The following is a 19,463-nucleotide window of genomic DNA, read 5'->3' as shown; positions in this document are numbered from 1 at the left end:
TTGTCAATCAAAAATGTGCAATGGCACAAAAAACAATCCATTAATGATAAACAAGAGAAATGTGATTTTCTCCCTTCTTAAAAAAGGCTGAGTTTAATAGACCATATTAAGGGCTTAGACTAAATTCCACAGAGGTAAAATATATGAATGGATTATTCTGCATCTTCCTACAGAACTGAAATTTTGGAAAGTGCACAATATCTATTTTAACAGTATCTTAATTTCATTTATTTATTCAGAAAAGAAACAAAAGATTAATCTGGTCTAAAGAAAATATACAGGTTTCTAGAATACAACTAAAATTTTAATTTTTCCAAGGAAGAATGCAAAAATTGTGAAATGAGTAAACAAAACATCTCATTATTATGGACTCATATGTTATCTTTTGGGCCGTCCAAAATCACATTAATGTTAGTGCAAATCACGTTTAATTTCAGCTGGGTTTTCATCAGTTCCTTATCTCCCACAGAGGAATAACCCAAAGCCTTACATTAAAATCTTCTTTAGTGAAAACCCAGTCAGTGTTAACACGGGCAGTTTACAAACAGGGTATCAGGACTGCAGCAAGTGGAGCAGCTCTTACCATGGTTACAGTGAGGTCCATCCCACTAGAACTTTATAGACCTCATTAGAATTTTTATTCTTGCTCTGCCTTAATTACAACATGCGGTTGGCAGCATAATACAATGGAGGTAACGTAGCACGCAGCAACATGTAATACCAGAGGTAACACAGAACAAATAATAAGGTGTAATAACAAAATATGTAGCAAGTTTCCACATAATTTACTGACATGTCAATACCTTAGAGTTCACCTGAACTGGTATGTCTGTGCAGTACCCCTTGGTGCAGATTTTGAAGGCTTTCCCCAAGACTGTTGAGATAGAATATATGTGTAGTAGCTTGAATGGGCAGCAGGGAGGGAAAAGCTATGAGGTCCCATACAAGGTAATAGCTATTTTTGATTCTTTCAAGTGTATAACTACTGAATATTCTTATCATGTTACTTTGATGTTGATTAATCTATACGGTTTCATTTCAATATATTGCTTCCTTAAACATTCAATGCACTATACATGTGTAAGTACATACACAAGTATATTACAAAATTTTCTGTTGCAATTTCCTACAAGCTAAAAAGCATTAGAGCCACCACTACCAGTAACAATAATAAATTTACTCAAAATCAAGGAAGAATTTGGAAGAAACAGTACAGAATCAATAGATTGTAAAGTGCATTTCCTATTTGTCATTACTACATGCTGGTGTCAAAGTTAGTGTCAAAAATTCTTGTATTAATATATCCCACTGGAAATGAGATTATTTCAGTAAATCATGGATTGTCAACTTTCTGTGAAAATCTCAGTGCTATGCTACCTTTTTTAAATTATGCAGTTAAATAACATTTTACATGAAAACTAAATGTGAGGCACTTACTTGTGTCCATTTAAAGCTGCATGATGTAAAGCAGTATAACCTGAACTGTCTGTGCAGTTTATATTTGGTCCTCGCCAGATGCTGCAAATAAAGCACAATTGTAAAGTTAATTTTTTGGCTTGGCAAGTACAGACATGTCAGAAATTTGATGTATAAATACTCTAAAGACTTCTGCAACAACCAAGAGACGAATTATCTTGAAAAGAACTTAAAATAGCAAATGTCATGTTGATATCAATATAATTTATTTATAAAAATAATTTTACACATTAATCTTTATGAACTTTATGTAGGGCAGCCTCAAAGACTAATGACTATTCTGTCATTTCACTAAGATCTGCTCTCCTACTATTAGTCTGGTAATTGCATTGAGGTTATAATCTGATTTTGCACTACTTTTTTCACAAAATGTATTCATTGACTTTAGGTCAGTTAGTCTAGATTCATACAAACATAAGATTAGTGAGAACCAATCATATCCTTTAAAGGAACAGTAAATATATTCTTTTTACTTGGCCTGATATTTTAGCTCCCATTTAACCAATTACATTTTGGAATAAATTACATATATACAAAACAAAAGTTTCCTTTTTGTTGTTGTTTTTATTTTTGCATTATACATCACTTATTTTTACAGTCAGCTTCATTATATAACTCATGTAACTAGTTTCACTATCTATTGTGGAATCTTCACAAAGCAGTAAAGAAGATTTTTTTCTTTCAAAGTAGAAAAATGTGACTGCTAGTCTACGAGAACAAACAAAAACCCCAAATCCTGAAAACTGGATACCAGAGGCATATTGAATCCCAGCAGATTTTTCTCTGACTACATCTGAATGCTTTCTGAAAGCATTTTTTTAGTGTCACAGAGTTTTCGACCATTAGTATTACGACTTCCAGAACACAAGATTATGAGTCTTGAATGACAATCTGATTTTTTTTAGCTGCTAATACAGTGTCAAACAGTCTTAGGAAAGTTGTATTTTCCCTTCACTCCATACCTTAGAATCAGTTGCTGCAGTTTAAAGAAAATAATCTGAAGCTAATAGGTAAAATGAGTTCTTCATACTGGCTTTTTTCATGATCTACATCAGTAAAATGACATGCATGCTAAATGAATGCTTTTAAAGAATTCTTTACTACTGAATCTGTATTTTATTACCTATGGAATATTGATGTTGTAGACTGGTGTTTTTTTCATTGTGTGTGTTTGAATGATTAATTAGCTCATAAATTTAAGCAGTCGTTTCCCATAAGTAATACGACATGCATACAGATTATTTGTGTAATACATTGTTCTGCACTGAGGAAAATTCTACTTTGTGCTGAGTGCCTCACCTCTCCCTGAAATTTAATTTCTTGCAAAGAAGCAGAAACTGAATTTTTGGTTTTTTTTTATTTTTTAATCTGCTCAGAAGTCTACAGATGTTTCTTTCTATGAAAGGCAACTTCAAGTTGGGAAAGTCACTCTAATCTTTCCAATTAAAAGAAATTATCTTAACTTCATGATGGAGTAAAAATTGAGCCCTTGAAACAACAGTTCCTCCATAATAGATATACACCATTTATATGACAGAGACAGGTTAAACTTATCTATTGGGACGCATAAAGCCCTTATCTATTGATATTTTATAACCTCGTTTATATTTTTACATAAAACTTTATTATTTTAAATATTAAAATAATCACGTAAACAACCAGCATATTCATTTACTTGGTTTTGCTTACTTGCTTGCTTAGGTTTAAGTTGTTACGATTTGCCTTTTGGTTGTTCTTTCAAAATGCAACAAATCCATGAGTTGATATATTGCTCATGATGAATTAGGCCCTTAAACCCTCCCCCAGAAAACCAAGAAAAACCTAGTTCTTTTCTCCCCTAATTCTATCCTTTAATCCACACACTCATAATCAGAATTTGGTTATCAAACTAAAGAACACAAGAGACATGAACACATCTTGGCTGCAGGCATCTCTTTTCCTTTGGGCCTGTGCAGAAATCCCCTCCTAGGCAGTCATACATTGCTGTAGTATTGCAACATTATTTTGCACCAAATGGATGCAGGTTCAGTAAATATACTGGTTATTTATGCTTTAATAACTGAAAATTAAGTTCAAACTGGACAGCCTGTGAATAGAAATCCTGACACCCTAAAATTCCCAACTGTCCTGAATAGTTTGCCTAAAGCTCTTCTGTAAAAAGATACAACAGGACAAAAGTCTAGTGGTGCATTAGCTCCATAAAAAATATATGACTTCAGAGAAAAGTGGGGTGCAGAAAGAGGAAAAAGTCTAAAGAGCCCTTCTCTGGCATCACCATCACAGAAAATATATGAGAAATTATTAAATGTATTATCTGTGTATTAAAACACTTCAACAGTTATTGTGAAAGTGACATTAAGGAGAACCTGGAACAAAACAAGTTACCACTGAACCTCCAGAAAAGAGTATTTTTTTCACAGAAGATCAGCAGCTCTTTGGATTACCATTAATATTGAACGTTCTCAAAAACAAGTTTCTCCTAATTCTTTGATGTAGTCAAAAATCAGACTTCTTAATTTTACATGCATTAATAAGTTAGGAATTTTTTCCCTATGTACATTAGCAAATTAGGAAAATCTATCACTTGATGAATTTTAAGAGAGTAACCAAACCTACTTTTTGTGCAAAATAAAAAAATCATTTTTCAGTCAATGATGAATTAAAACGCTGAATTAAAACATGATCATCAATTAGTTTCTTCCATTTTTTCTTGCCAAAGTGAGGCACAAAGAAACTTCAGTCTGTTATGCTACTTAAACCATTGCCAACAGCAAAAAGACCTTCTTATTATAGTTTGCTGTCACTGTGGACAAAGAACACTGACCTTTTGAATTGATGTCATACATTAATTGGAAATACTCTTTACTTGGTAAGAAAATTAACATTTTTTTCTCTTTTGTGAGCTGAGTACATGCAAGAAGTACATGCATTTCAAAGCTGACATGAAAATGACAGACTAAAGAAAAAGATGGCTAGTTGATTGGTATTCTGCAATGTTTTTTGCTATATGGAAAAAATAATAGGGAAGTCATTTTTTCACGCAAAAGCAAGGAAATCAGAAGTTAATTCTGCTAATTTTAATCACACAGGAAGACTCCCTATCAACAGTACAAGAACCATGCATACATGCACAGAATGTCTGTCACAAGTTTGAATGTTTCCATCGTATCTCCACTCTGTACTTTTTATATATATATATATTGTTATGTGTGCACTAATATTTGTGACCTTTGTATGGTAGTTTTGACAAGGTGAAAGGAAAATATTTTTGGTAAAACAATAATATGAGTCCGTAAAATCCACAGAAAGGTGCCTGATGACATCAGCGTCTGTCAGCCCATTGGTTTCACTTAAACCTTAGCTGACAGCTGTCTGGTAACTCCCTTTTGATTTTTTTTCTTCTCTGCAGCAAGAAAGATTACACTGTCTGGGTAGAATCAGTTGCTCCAGAGGAGATGGATAGAGCATGGTGTTCATCACTGCATATTTTAGGGTCTAAACCCTGTTGAGAGCTGACAGAGGATTAGCATATACCTAGCTCTCATCCCTCCCACTCTTGTCCCCACCTTCTTTCCCAAGTCTTCAGCATCTTTGGAAGCTCTTCCTAGAGAACCGCTGGCTCTTCAGGACAATAAAAGTAGTGAAGCTGATCTTGCCAGGCCAGTTTTAACTGTGGGAAATCCTAAACTTACTTTGCATTGCTATAGTACTGCAACATTATCTCCTACAAAATTAATGCAGGTTCAGTAAATATACTGTTCCCACCGATGTTGTTGGCAACCAACCAACCAGCTCAGATAAATTTAGATTCCACACTGTTCCTGTGTCCCATAGAATAAATAGGTATTAAAGGAATTTGTGCTGTTCTGAGCCAAAATCTTCCAAAGTTTCCAGGTTTATTGTTGTTAATAACGTTGTTAAATTGTCAGAAACACATTGCATAAAGTTATTAAAGCACATAGCCAGGCTCCTATGTTCATTAGTGCTCTGCCTATGTTCACACACATTTTCAGTCATGTAAACTGAACTTATACAAAATATATGAACAGTTTTACAGAGCATTTTTGAAAATGCAATTTGTTACACAATAATATGTATCATCAGTTATTCAGACACAAAATAATAATGTTACTGACTGTGAACAGCAGCAAAGCATTCTCCATTCTGTGTACAAACTGCCAACCATGTTGCCCTAACCTATATAAATTAATTGTTACTTATCAAATATAGAAATGTTTCATTTTAGTAAATGTGATACCTTTTTTTCCAACAGTCCTCTCTGATGGAATCCAGTGCTATGTAAGATATACAGTAAAAAGAATGTATGACTTTTTCTTGTATGGCTTTACCTATATTTACACTACTTTGCTGAATTTGAGATACATTTTAAAATTACTTCAAGGAAAATAAATTCAAATATCTGTCTTTAGTGACACTAGGAAAAAAACCAACTTTTAGAAAAGTATGTACATGGAAAAACATCACCCAAAAATGCATTGTAAGAATCTTTTTGAGCAACTGCAGCTATATGTCTTAACAAAAGTGGATGATGTCTTGAGTAAGGCTATCTTGCGTCTTCTTTCCAGTATTAAAAACAGCTGCTGCCTGTAGCAACTGAGAATTAAAAGTGAAAAATAAAACTACTACTAATAAAAAATATAATTATTAACTTAAAAATTAAACAGGAGAAGGGCAGGGGGATTATCAATCCAGTTAACACTGCTTCTTTAAAGCTGATTGTATATATAATTCCAATTGTTCATTTAAGTGCTTTTTGTTGTATTAGTCTGAAATGTGACTCCAAACCATTTCATTTTTGAATGCATGGAATGTGTTTATCTCATTTTGATTCCTGCTCTTCAGTTGTGTCAATATGAATAATACAACAAAATCTGTGGTTAACTAATCCATGGGATTAAGTATGTCATTCGAGTTCAGGCTCTAAAACATCTTATTCCAGTTGTTTTCTTTAACCTTGATCTGTTTACAGCCTTGGCCATAAATAGCGTAAGTCTGGAAAACTGAGGAATATCACTGAACTGTGATTTTATTTCCATATTGATTCTGTTCAATTGGTAAGTGGGTTCTATTTAATATGAAATACTGAATATAGTAAATATTATGAGGTTTTTTATTATATAACACCTACTTATTACTATACTCAAGAGTGGTTCCTATATAAATAGGTCTCAGTTCTACACAGTGGTCTCATAATGAGGTAAAGTTATTTACACAAGCTACTTCTCCCTTCAATAACTTAGGCAAAATTTTATCTCTTAGCGAGAAACTGAGTCTGTGTATCTAGGGACTGTTACCTTGAAGCCTCCTAACAGCTGGATATCATACATAAATTTCATTGCAAGAATGCATTGCCTGTGATCAAAACAGATATGAGAACAGATAGGTTATTCTTCCTCTCTATGGATGCATGATCAAGTTAATCCAATGAACTTTATTTCAGCAAAAGCTAGGCTTTTAAAAGATTGCTACCTGTATAAAATGTGCAGATATGGCCTACACATTTAAGATTAAGATTTATAATGGTAATATGAAATTACTATTGGAATGGAGTGCAGATAATAACTAAAGGTAAATCCAGCCTCCGCCTTTCTTTGCCAATGAAGATATCCAGAGATAATGGAAATTTTCCTGTGCAGCATATGTGTAAGATACAAAGATTCTGCTCAGATATCAGCATTCCCTTCCTATCAAGGAATTATGTATTTCAACATAGAAACTGAAGAACAAGTTGGGATAAGCTAAGAAAGCCATTTGATTCCTCACTATTCTCAGGGAGATATATCAAACATTCACAAAATATACCACTGGGCTACTTCAGGGGTGTCTATCTGTGATGCTAGGCCTCTCTGAAAACCAGAAAAAGGTTTCTTTTTCCCAGCTGTCGCAGAAGCCTCCAATATACATATAACCCCTTTTGAACGTTAACTGGGAACAGAAATGTGAAAATAAATTAGAAAAAGAAGAGTCACTACCATCTAGTCTATCTAGGGCATAAAAGTATCAATAACTACATCATAACACTCACGCTGAGCATTCCTGCTGTATCTGTTGTGATTGAACTCTGAATTAAGTTTTCCTCTTGAAAACCTGTCTAAGGAATGCTATGTGCAGTAATAGAAATATCCATGAAGATGGATATCAAGCGGCACACAAGGAGAAAAAATTCATAAACTCACAACATTATGAATTTAGCAATACTGCAATGTTTATTTTCTGTGGGTCATGTTTGTTTCCTCCATGAAAAGCTATAACAATAGTTGGTTAGAAAAAAATCTTTTTCCAAATACACAAACATCAGGATCAGCAGTTAAAGTGCTAACAGAAGCATAGAGGCAAAAAGGGCAATTTAAAAAATTGCATACACAAAGTAGAACAGAAGCATCATGTCTAACAATGTAAGGCTCAAAATGAGTAACTTACCTGTAATTACTGCTTTTCAGGTTTTGTGAAATATCACTGCTAAACTAACACTGAGATTTAACCAACTACATCTGCCCAGACCCAAATTTGGTGTAGGGTGGCAGCATTTAAAAGAATACAAATAACCTTAACGCCAAATAGGTAACCTAGTATACTTGCTCATTACCATTCTTGCTGCTACTAACTATATTTGCAGAAGGACAAGGCTAGTACAGTCATTAAGCCAATCTGCCATCCACACTTTCTCCAGTGAAAAGGACTAAGAAAAGACTGATTCTAAATAAGAGAAGCCCAGTGCGTGTGGTGGAGGAGAGGCAAAATACCAGGCATAGAGATGCAAAAGTCCTGGATATCCAGAACACCCCTAGCCATGGTAAGTATCACAGAATCAATGCGACTTTTGACTCACAGAGTCAATGTGGCCTTATCCTTTGAATAACCTTAGAATAAAAGAAGAATTGCAACTGAAAGAAATAGAAATGGTCTTATGAAAGCATATTTTGATACTGTTAGGACTAAAGAACCAATCCCAAAGGAACTTCTGAGCCAAGAAATTACAGAACCTGTAGAGGAGGACATAGTAATTGTGAAGTACCCAAAGAACAGGCTAGAACAGCACTAAGATAATAGAAACTATACAAAAATTCATAACTGTGAGTTAGATAAACAGCTCCTGCATACATCCACAAAGGAGCATAAAGAGACAACAGCAGGTGGGAGAATCAAGACATATCCTGACCCAACTATTCTCATACTCATCAGGAAGAGCCATCAACACATTAAAGACCCATCCCTACAAGTCCAGCAGCACAATGGCAGGCAGGAACCCAAATTACAGACTCAGAGGAAGAGACACCCTATTGGGGCCCCTCCCAGGGCTGTCCTGTGACAATCTCCAATCCATTGTCCAGGACTGACAGACATTGAGGCAATGCTGGAGCGTATTTCAGGCTGAAAGGTGCTCCTGTCTAGAGATATGGGACACATGGGAGCAAGACTTCCTATGGGATGTTTAGGGAGGAACCAAAACCAGGGAAAGGGATGGATTCAGGTGATTTGGAGAGGAACATGTGTGACAAAATAGAGGGATAAGGGGAAAAAAGGGGCAGATCACGTATATATAGTTAGGTCTGCAGTACAATAGTCTGGCCATGTTCTGCTCTCAATCATATTAAAATCCATTTCTGTTTTCCTGGGTGAGGGACTCTATTCTGTGTGCATGTATACATATATACATATATACACACATATGTATGCCAGACACTGGGTCAGACAGTGGGTGAGCAAGCCTATGTGTCCTTGTTGCCAGAAACTGGAGCAAAGGAGGCTCTAGGTACCAGAAACTGAAATGGGACCATGCGACAGAAGGCCTGTGTATCCATGAAGCCTGCAACTATAAGGAGCGTGGGTGTGTGAGACAGTGTGGTCGCTGGTGAAGATCTAGCTGGACTAGTCAGCAAGTGAAGTAGCCCGGGAGGCAAGTGTGTGCCTGCATGTCTCTGAGGTTGAGACCACACAGGGAGCTGGCTGTCACATGAGACCAGGGTGAAGGTTAGACTTTGCAGACCAAAACATGAGCAACAGGCTTTTGCAGAAGTCACAAATATTATCTTGGAGGTTTAGCCAACTTTGAACATCTGTATTAAAAAAATACTAGAGAAAAAAGTGGTGTTCTAAGGGAGATTTGGGCCAGTGGGAGGTGTGTTCTAGGAGTCTGCAGATTAGACAGCCTGTGCATAAGTACATGCAAATTTAGATAGGTTTAGTTTGAGAAAGAATATACCTAGAAAAACATGCTGACGAGCACTGTCTCTCCAGTTAAGTAGTTTGTATGGTAAAAACTAAACAAACCTGAACTAAAGTCACATGAACTAGCTTAACTGAACTAGAACTCTGTTTACTTCAAGTTGGAATCAATTTCATTTGAAGGCATTTAATTTTATTCTTATATATATATATTTATATATATATTCATATATATTCTTATATATTAATAGTTATATCAGCTTAAATGTTATAAAAAGGTAACATGTAAAGGAGAAGTACTTTGACCTCTTAATGTTGTCACACAAATGAACAGGCAATAAATTAGTCATGCTTTATCAAAATGATCAGTCATATATAAGGTCACTTTGCATTTGACCTGTATCTAACCAGCCTGGCTTCATCATTATGGACTACTCATCTGCAAGTACACTGGCTGTGTACACTGCATAATACTATGGCTATATTCAGAAAGCAGTATGTTCCTAGCTAATACTGGTTAGCTTTGCCTTCTCCTTGCAGTCAAGACCAATTTGCCTGCAGTAGCTAAAACAGAGAAAGCTTTTATCAGTTATGACAGCAGGGTTCCTCTGTATTCCAGTTGTCTACAGGGACAAGCCGGGATTTTGCTCAGTTCATAGTGAACCTTAGTAACTCCAGCTTGTCAATGATGAGTCAGACAGATTCTTGGATCCACTCCAGAATTCTGTCCTTGAAAATAATTCAGTCATCCTGATAGGAAAAAAATGTTAACTCTCATTTGGCATCGTTTTGCACAAGAACACTGTGAGAACAACTACTAACTAAATTATGAAAATACCCAGTCCAAAACGAGATCAGCAGGCAGCTTCTTTAACATATACATGAATGATTTTACTACTGAACCATGTTTTGAAACTGTTGTCACTGATGTCTCCATGCATGATCTTACATGATCTGAACAATCTGCAGCGATGAGTATGGCTAATGCTAAAGATCAATGCATCACATTATTCCTATAGAGGGTAGCTCCACACCCTTTGTAACATGAGTTGAGGCTCCCTATATATATATATGAGGTAGATGGGTTCTACAAATTTGTTGTGAATCAGACCTATATGCTTTGTGTAAGATCCATTGATCAAGATCAACCAGGAACAGGGATCCATTGCGTTAGATAATGTCAGGCTATACAATAAAGACAAGTAATCAGACATACTTGACTATATCTTTTCTCAGTGTATATACAATACATAAAATACATAAATACATACATATATTGAACTCCCTTTATAAATAAATTCTCTGTTCCTTCAACTCTTCCCAGACAACTGCTATTTAGTGAAACTATTAAACAATAATTATTTTTCTGTAAGCACAGCAATGGAAGTGGATCTTCTGAAGGTTTTTGAAAGTCCTTGCATATCTCATGATTGAAAGATGTACTTGCGTGAATACACTTATGAACATTTAAGTACAGTATATAACATCAGTATTTTCTTTGGAAGAACAGAACATGTTCTCAGATAGAACACTCCGACTTCTTTTGTAAAAGTTAGATGATGCTAAAATAAAAAAACCCACACTAATATTTCTCATATCAAAACCAAACTGAAGTAAAGCCCCATTTCTCTTTCTCTCAAGAATACAGATACGATGGTGCATTTTATTAGGAGAGCTATTCCTTCAGCCATTCTTTTTCCTAATTCAACTGACCTTGGATCTTTAGTAAGAAAAGTTATGGAGTTTTTTCCAGAATACATTTTTGTAGGTTCAACATAGCATTCCTATCCATCATAAATTCATGGTGTTTGCAATTTTAAACATATTCTTATCACAGACAGGCAAAGTCAATATTTACTGTAAAAGGAGATTTTAAAACCTCAGAATGATTAATTATGCATACCGGAACACTTACTGACACTTGTTTAAATGGAATAAAAATTCCTGAAGCTCTGGCACTGGAAGCAGTGCTGGGAAGAGTAACAATATATATCACCAATTTTGAAATATGAATGCTGTTAGAACTATGACCTCATTCCAGAATTAAAGATTGTTCATCACAGAAACCAACCTGAGATGAGAGTCTTTGTTATATCTCTAGGACACACAGAACAGAACTTGGTTCTACGGTCTGCAACTCAGCTGGCTTTAATAACCTTGCCCTTTCTAATCTGGGTTTCCTCAAAAGTAGAGTAATCCTATCAGACACCAGCAAAATAGACACCAGAAAAAATACATGATTCCATTTCCTCTCAATCCTTGAAGCTAATCCCACACCTTATTCCCAGTTTACGCTGAGATATAAAAAGAGATTCAGAAATCAGCCCATGGCAGTCTTAAACCCTGAATCAATGAAATCAATCACTAGCTATCGTGACGAATGAGAATGTAACAGATGTAAGAGTCTGATATTTTGTGTTTACATCCAAATGGTATTACATAAACCATCCACATGATTTCCCATATTCTGAGTTCAAAGCTTCCATATTTTAACCTCATAACAGCAGCAACAACCTCTAACCCTTTTGGACAACCTGCTATAAACTTAACCTACACTCAGAAAAGTGAAAGAGTGCAACTCCAGCAACTAACTTCCAAAATATGAATGCTGAGATATTAAGGCTCTTGAAGTCTATCAATGACCTATAACATACAAACAACATATTTGTGTTATTTTATTGTAGAATAAATTTCTTTTATTTATTGTAGAATACTTCTTCAGTTACTCAGACTCTACAGCCCCAAGCTGACAATGAGCAAGGCAGAGAACATTAGAAGCCTGCAACAGTACAGTTTTGCAAGGTAACTGAAAGTAAGCTAGATCAAAATGAATTCAAAATAGTACTAAAACCCCTTCCTATCCATAACATAAAATATTAAACAATCTGAGTCTGTTCTCTGGAGTAACACAGTTTCAAAATTGAGGTGCACTTAATGTCTTTGCTAGAATGCTCGCAGAAAGTATCTGCATGTTACCTGGCTGCATCAAAGTGCTAACCCTTATTCTTTCCATCAGCATTATATTAATTTTGTTAACAAGAACACAACCTAGGAAGGACATTTGAAAGATAAAGACATATATGACAAAGACATGATTGAAATTATAGTTACTGCACCAAAAAAAGTAATAATAGCACCTGTTCAGATTACATCCCTTCAATTCTTTCTTTATGTCTCTCATCTAGATTAACATGTTCAATAACAATCATGATTAGTGTGAAATTAGTTATTGCAAACAACTAAGCAAAACCAATCCACTGATCATGTTTTCTCAGAGGCTTAAACACTGTGTTACAGAATGGCAATCATTATTATCAGACATACTGCATAACTTAAAAAATGGAATCTCGTAAAATCCAAACTTTAACACACAGAGCTATTATAAAATGATGTGTTTAAATGCTGTTGGCATAGTATAGAAAATCTGGATAAGAAAGATATTGGATGAAACTGGTTCTTTGGTACAAAATTACTAAACCAAGAAATGTTATTAACTAAGGAGAGTTTGAATATAAATCCATCTTGTGCTCAAATTAATCAGAATGGTAAGACAAAAAAAGGTTTCCAACTATAAAAATATAGAATTGATGGCTTAATTTCTCCTCTTAGCAATATGTCATGCCTGAAATAAATAATATCAAAACAGAAGTGTGCTACAGAACATGCATTTCCTTTGCTGTGCTTTGCCAACAGAGGTCAGAATTACCTCAGGAGCATCAAAAGCATTATTATGATCATGACTGGAATTTCTCAGCACAAAATAACTTTCAAAAAGACAAATAACATGCATTAACTAGAAAGGTCAAAGTTTCACAACTTTACATATTACAAAGGTCTTCCAAAACTTCTGGGTAAGTAACAAGAATATATCACCACTTAAAACTTCATGAACTGCGCTACTGAAATAATTAAAAAGATCATACCCATCATATCACCAAAAAAAATATTTGGAAGGATATACTAGTAAGCACTTGGACTACTCAGAAAAAAAATAGTCATCCAACATGATGCCTTTTATTGAACAAAATCATTTATGACACATAGCTTAGAAGGCAAAATGTAATGACAGTAAAAATATTCACTAAATCAGTGGTCTATTTATGTTAGAATTCCCTATTCAAATCCATTAGGAGTTATTGTTTCGATTCTATTTAAAAGCCTTATCAAATGTAGAAATTAAATCCAAGACTAAGAGGTTTAAATGACACAGAAGCTTCTACTACAAAGGAAGATTTTTGCTACAAGCTCAGGAGTGTTGCATCACAACCAAAAGGAAGTGCAGCAGGAGGGCCAGGAGACCTCCTTGGATGGATAAGGAGCTGCTGAGGAAAATTCAAATGAAAAAAGAGGCTTATAATAAGTGGAAGCAAGGACAGGTGGCATGGAAAAAGTACAGGGATGTTGTCCGGGAAGCTAGGGACCAGGTTAGGAAAGCTAAGGCCCAGTTAGTATTAAACTTAGCTAGAGGTATTAAAGATAACAGGAAGGGATTCTACAAGTACATAGCAAATAAAAAACAGACTAGGGAGAATGTGGGCCCCCTCAGGAATGTGGGACCCCTCAGGAAGCTCTTGGGAGAACTGGCTACACAGGATTTGGAGAAGGCTGAGGTTCTGAATGACTTCTTTGCCTCGGTCTTCACTGGCAAAGGCTCTGACTACACCACCCAAGTCTTGGAAGGCAGACGCAGGGACTGTGAGAATGAAGACCTGGCGCCCACTGTAGGAGAGGATCTGGTTCGAGACCATCTTAAAAATCTGAACGTGCACAAGTCCATGGGCCCTGATGAGATCCATCCGCGGGTCCTGAAGGAGCTGGCGAATGAAGTTGCGAAGCCGCTGGCCGTCATATTTGAGAAATCATGGCAGTCAGGTGAAGTTCCCGACGACTGGAAAAAGGGAAATATAACCCCCATTTTCAATAAGGGGAAAATGGATGACCCAGGGAATTACAGACCAGTCAGTCTCACCTCTGTGCCTGGCAAAATCTTGGAGCAGGTTCTCCTGGAAAGCATGCTAAGGCACATGAAAAACAACAAGGTGCTTGGTGACAGCCAGCATGGTTTCACTAAGGGGAAATCCTGCCTGACCGATCTGGTGGCCTTCTATGATGGGGCTACAGAACTGATGGACAGGGGTAGAGCAGTTGATGTCATCTACCTGGACTTGTGTAAAGCATTCGACACTGTCCCATACAACATCCTTGTCTCTAAATTGGAGAGACATCAATTTGATGGATGGACCACTTGGTGGATAAAGAACTGGGTGGATGGCCACACACAAAGAGTTGTGGTCAATGGCTCAATGTCCAGCTGGAGAGCAGTAATGAGTGGTGTCCCTCAGGGATCGGTGTTGGGATAGGTCTTGTTTAACATATTTGTCGCTGACATGGACAGTGGGATTGAGTGCGCCCTCAGGAAGTTTGCCGATAACACCAAGCTGTGTGGTTCGGTTGATACGCTGGAGGGAAGGAATGCCATCCAGAGGGACCTTGACACGCTTGTGAGGTGGGCTGATGCCAACCTCATGAAGTTTAACCATGCCAAGGGCAAGGTCCTACACCAGTGTCGGAGCAATCCCAGGCACAGCTACAGGTTGGGCAGAGAAGAGATTCAGAGCAGCCCTGCAGAGAAGGACTTGGGGGTGTTGGTTGATGAGAAAATGAACATGAGCAGGCAGTGTGAGCTTGCAGCCCAGAAAGCCAACCGTATCCTGGGCTGCATCAAAAGGAGTGTGACCAGTAGGTTGAAGGAGGTGATCCTGCCCCTCTACTCTGCCCTTGTGAGACCTCACCTGGAGTATTGTGTGCAGTTCTGGTGTCCTCAACATAAAAAGGACATGGAACTGCTGGAACAAGTCCAGAGGAGGCCACGAGGATGATCAGGGGGCTGGAGCACCTCCCGTATGAAGACAGGCTGAGAAAGTTGGGGCTGTTCAGCCTGGAGAAGAGAAGGCTGTGTGGAGACCTCATAGCAGCCTTCCAGTATCTGAAGGTGGCCTATAGGGATGCTGGGGAGGGACTCTTCATTAAGGACTGTAGTGATAGGACATGGGGTAAGGGGTTAAAACTTAAACAGGGGAAGTTTAGATTGGATATAAGAAAGAAATTCTTTCCTGTTAGGGTGGTGAGGCACTGGAATAGGCTGCCCAGGGAGGTTGTGAATGCTCCATCCCTGGCAGTGCTCAAGACCAGGCTGGACGAGGCCTTGGGTGATATGATTTAGCGTAAGGTGTCCCTCCCCACGGCAGGGGGTTGAAACTAGATGATCTTAAGCTCCTTTCCAACCCTAATTATTCTGTGATTCTATGATTCTAAGTTCTGGCTGATATAGAGCTTCAAGCAGCTTAAAAAGAACAAAAAAACCCCAAATATTTCTAGATGTGTCTAAAGTGAACACTATGTTTCTCAATTCTACAAAAACAATGAAATACTGAGAAAGAAACTAAGCATTCTTCGTCCCTCAAATAGTTCTACTGGTGCGTGTTTTCTAGAAAATGAAGCAGCCATCTACACTGTAAGTATTGCAAGTTTTCTGTTCAGTTGCAGCCCCATGGATTATAAACTTTTCAGCAATCTTAAAATAAAAATGCTAAATTTGGGGAGAATATTTCTAGAATGTTAACTGAATAATCTTGTCATCTTTCTGCTACTCAAAATAGAACTGATAGGACACTCCACAAAATCTGTTTTGGCAGATACCTTTATGTAAAATATATTATAAGACTCAGCCATTACAGGAATAATTTAATGTTCTTTCTGAGCTGCCTCACTGGTAAAAGATATCTGGAGAACTCAAATTTGGGTGCAAATATTCCTTCCAATACCACAGAGCTTGAGAAACATTGGAGAAGAGATCCCAATTCCATAATAAGTCACCATGGAAAATGGTTTATCCCAACACTCCCTATAATCTGCTATTAGCACCATGGTAGATACAGGACTCGAGAAACAATTACTAAGATTTGTTCAGCTGTGTTTAATATAAACAGTGTTCCTAGCTCTTTATATAATATGGCAATGAAAGAACAATCCCTGACTAAATATCTTAGGTCCTAAGCTAAATGCAACATGTAAGGATAGACTGGCCTAGAACATGAAAAGGGTACGTCATACACTAAAACCAGTTATGAAAAGCAATGATGAGATGGCAGATTCCATCTTGTTCTCCTTCCCTTATATATATAAACCATATTTATTTTGGGTTTTTTACATTAAATTTCATTAAACTTTCATTTTCAGAGAGGAATGGATCCTTGTTTGTAAAGTCTCTAGAACTAGGTGTAGATTTTTTGAGAATTATGGAGAATGAAGGCCTGTGACATATATATGGGCTAGGTTCTCTGGAAGCTATTTAATATTAGCTTTTAAAAGAATTCAGACCCAAACCCCCCTGAAATACCCCTACTGAATTTACCTGAACCGAATTTAGTTGAAATTTCACTTACCTTTAATCGTGGAAACAAAGATCTTTTTCTACGTCTTATTTTAACAGCACTTTCAAGAAGTAGATTTGTTTTTTTAGTTCAATCTTAGTAGTATAATTATTCTGTTATAAATAAAGAAATAATCATTTCACCAGAGGGTGCACAATCTGATTTCAAGTAGCAAGAAGAGGGACATTTTCCTCCAAGGGCTGAAGCCTGAACAAAAAAATACTTGTCACACTTGGAGTCATATAAAAATACATACCCTTCTAGTGAAATTAAAGTGACTGAGGCTTCACCCAGGAAAGTATTAAATGGAACCAAGATTCTGTTTAGGACAGCTTTCCTGAGTAGCTGGATACCCAGCACCAAGCAAGAGCTATGGAAAAAGAGATTAATTCCTTAAATTGCACTGCTGATGTAAAGCCTGACTAGTTGCTTTTTCATGGCTGGTCTCCCTTGGTACCACTATCCAGGCAAAGAACCTCATATAGGTGTGTCTGACATAGCTTAACTAGTGCAATCCTAAGAACATTTCTTTCCCAGTGAGTGGGGGTTGTAGTGAAAGATTTAGAAACAACCTAAACACTAGAATTCAAGAGAATTACTAAAGAAGAGAAGCGACTATTCAAGAGAAGTCTCTTCTCTTGAAGAAGCCAACTGAAAAGAGTGCAAAGTCATCTGAAGGAACTTGGCATCTTAAAGGGCATAAAAGCTCGTCCCAGATTTACATGAAATACCTACACTGATAATGCACTTATGATTCGAAAAAAAGATTGCACCACAGCAGTACTCCTTTAATATCGATAATTGAGACACTGAATTAACTTGGGGTATATTACTAGCACATAATTGCCAGCCATCATCAAAATAATTCCCTATAGACTTTTATCATGCCAGTTCAGAGTAGTCAGAATACACAGACAACCTGTAAACATTTTCTAATACAAGAGTAGTCAAAGAAAGTCGAAAGGTTAATTTCTCCTTGGGCACACAAATAAAATATCAGGATGTAGTTTATGGTTGTAGAAATTTTAAAACTATATTAAATCTACAGGAAAAAAAACCCAAAACCAAAACAAAAACCAAAACCTAAACCCAACCCAGAAACAAAAATTCTGACCTTTTTGTGAAACAGAAAGCTTTAAGAGTTCAACAGTGAATGAAGGAATAGATTCTCATCACAGTGAAAAAAAAAATAAAAAAAATTAACCTACTTGATCACAGAGTTCTGCCACATAGGACATAAAAATTTAGTAACAAATCCAGGCCATGAAATCATTTCAGAATGGCTTTGGAGGCTTTTTTAAATGGCAAGATGAATTTTACAACTTCAGTTTTGTAGCCACCATTGTTAACAAAAATCTTCACCTGAATGTAGACTGATACAGGGCTGTCTCTTTAAATTTGCAAACAGAAAGAGTTTTTCTTATAGGCTTTCATATATCTCCCAGTCACTTTGAACAACCCAAAATCTATAACAATTTTTTCCAGACAATCATGATTAGATAATTCTAATCTCCCTGTCATCATAAATGAAGCAGAAAGAAGCCTTCATAGGTGAAAGGGACCTAGTTGAACACTGGAAATTTGGCCTACTTATCAGAGATAGCATGTCCTGTAATTAATTAGATAGTTTCTGCAGAAGGAAGCACAAATTTGTGTCTTGACAGAACAGGTCAAGGATACAAGTAAGAGTTGGATATCCACAGTCACAATGAAGGATGTCCTGAAACTAGGCATTTGCATAGTGCCAGCCTGTCATACTTTCTCTGGGAATCCCTGAAAACATGGAAATGAAATTATAAATCAAGGAATTTAAGCAGAGGTGGAATCAATAATAGAGGTTTCAAGAACTGACTACAGTGGAAGCAGGGCAAGGGACACTTTCTATTGATCTCTGAGACAAAAAGATCAGTTTTTGGAAGGCTAAAGTCATAAGATTAAATTATAGAATGTTTTCCTAAATCACACACTTTACAAGCCTAAAATAGGTCAAATTGTCTGATAGTGTATTCAGGGCTTCTAGGAATTCAAATCTTACACTGGGTATACTGATCTGAAAGATTAACCAGCTACCAATACAGGAGAAAGGATTTCATATCTCCTTATTTATGTATCACCTTGTGGTAGTGCCACCTGTATCTTTTGATTTGGTAAAGAAATATTTCGAATATGCTTTGAACAGGATCTTTCTATAGAGGTGAGTCTACCATGAATACCAGAGTCTTTGCTGCAAGGCTTAGTGGCATCTCCAAGAAAGAAGAGAGATGTGGTCAGGAATTTGGAATAAGAGCATCCTTTCAGAGTCACTGACTGGGATGTGCTGCCATCACAGAAAATTTAAATCTTACAGGCAAAATTATGGTCTAGTCT

General features: G+C 36.6%; 1 protein-coding gene across 5 annotated transcripts in view; it reads right to left on the bottom strand.

Annotated features, from left to right (window-relative positions):
* Positions 1-19,463, bottom strand: part of LOC133281118 (ankyrin repeat and sterile alpha motif domain-containing protein 1B-like) — a 305,927-nt gene that overhangs the window by 258,088 nt on the left and 28,376 nt on the right. For all 5 annotated transcript variants that reach the window (XR_009747384.1, XM_061476333.1, XM_061476329.1 and 2 more), the window contains exon 2: positions 1,438-1,518. Coding sequence is in view for 4 of the 5 variants with exons in the window: in XM_061476333.1 (XP_061332317.1) it covers positions 1,438-1,518 (81 nt within the window). In the remaining variant the exon portion in view is untranslated. The remainder of the gene's footprint in view (positions 1-1,437; positions 1,519-19,463) is intronic.

Source organism: Pezoporus flaviventris, unplaced genomic scaffold (genome assembly GCF_033815535.1).
Source record: "Pezoporus flaviventris isolate CSIRO_AGI_PZ_B2104156 unplaced genomic scaffold, CSIRO_AGI_Pfla_v1 ptg000096l, whole genome shotgun sequence".
In the NCBI taxonomy this organism is placed as follows: Eukaryota; Metazoa; Chordata; class Aves; order Psittaciformes; family Psittacidae; genus Pezoporus; species Pezoporus flaviventris.
The sequence above is the reverse complement of the archived record's forward strand: the minus strand, read 5'-3'. Positions and strand labels throughout refer to the sequence as shown.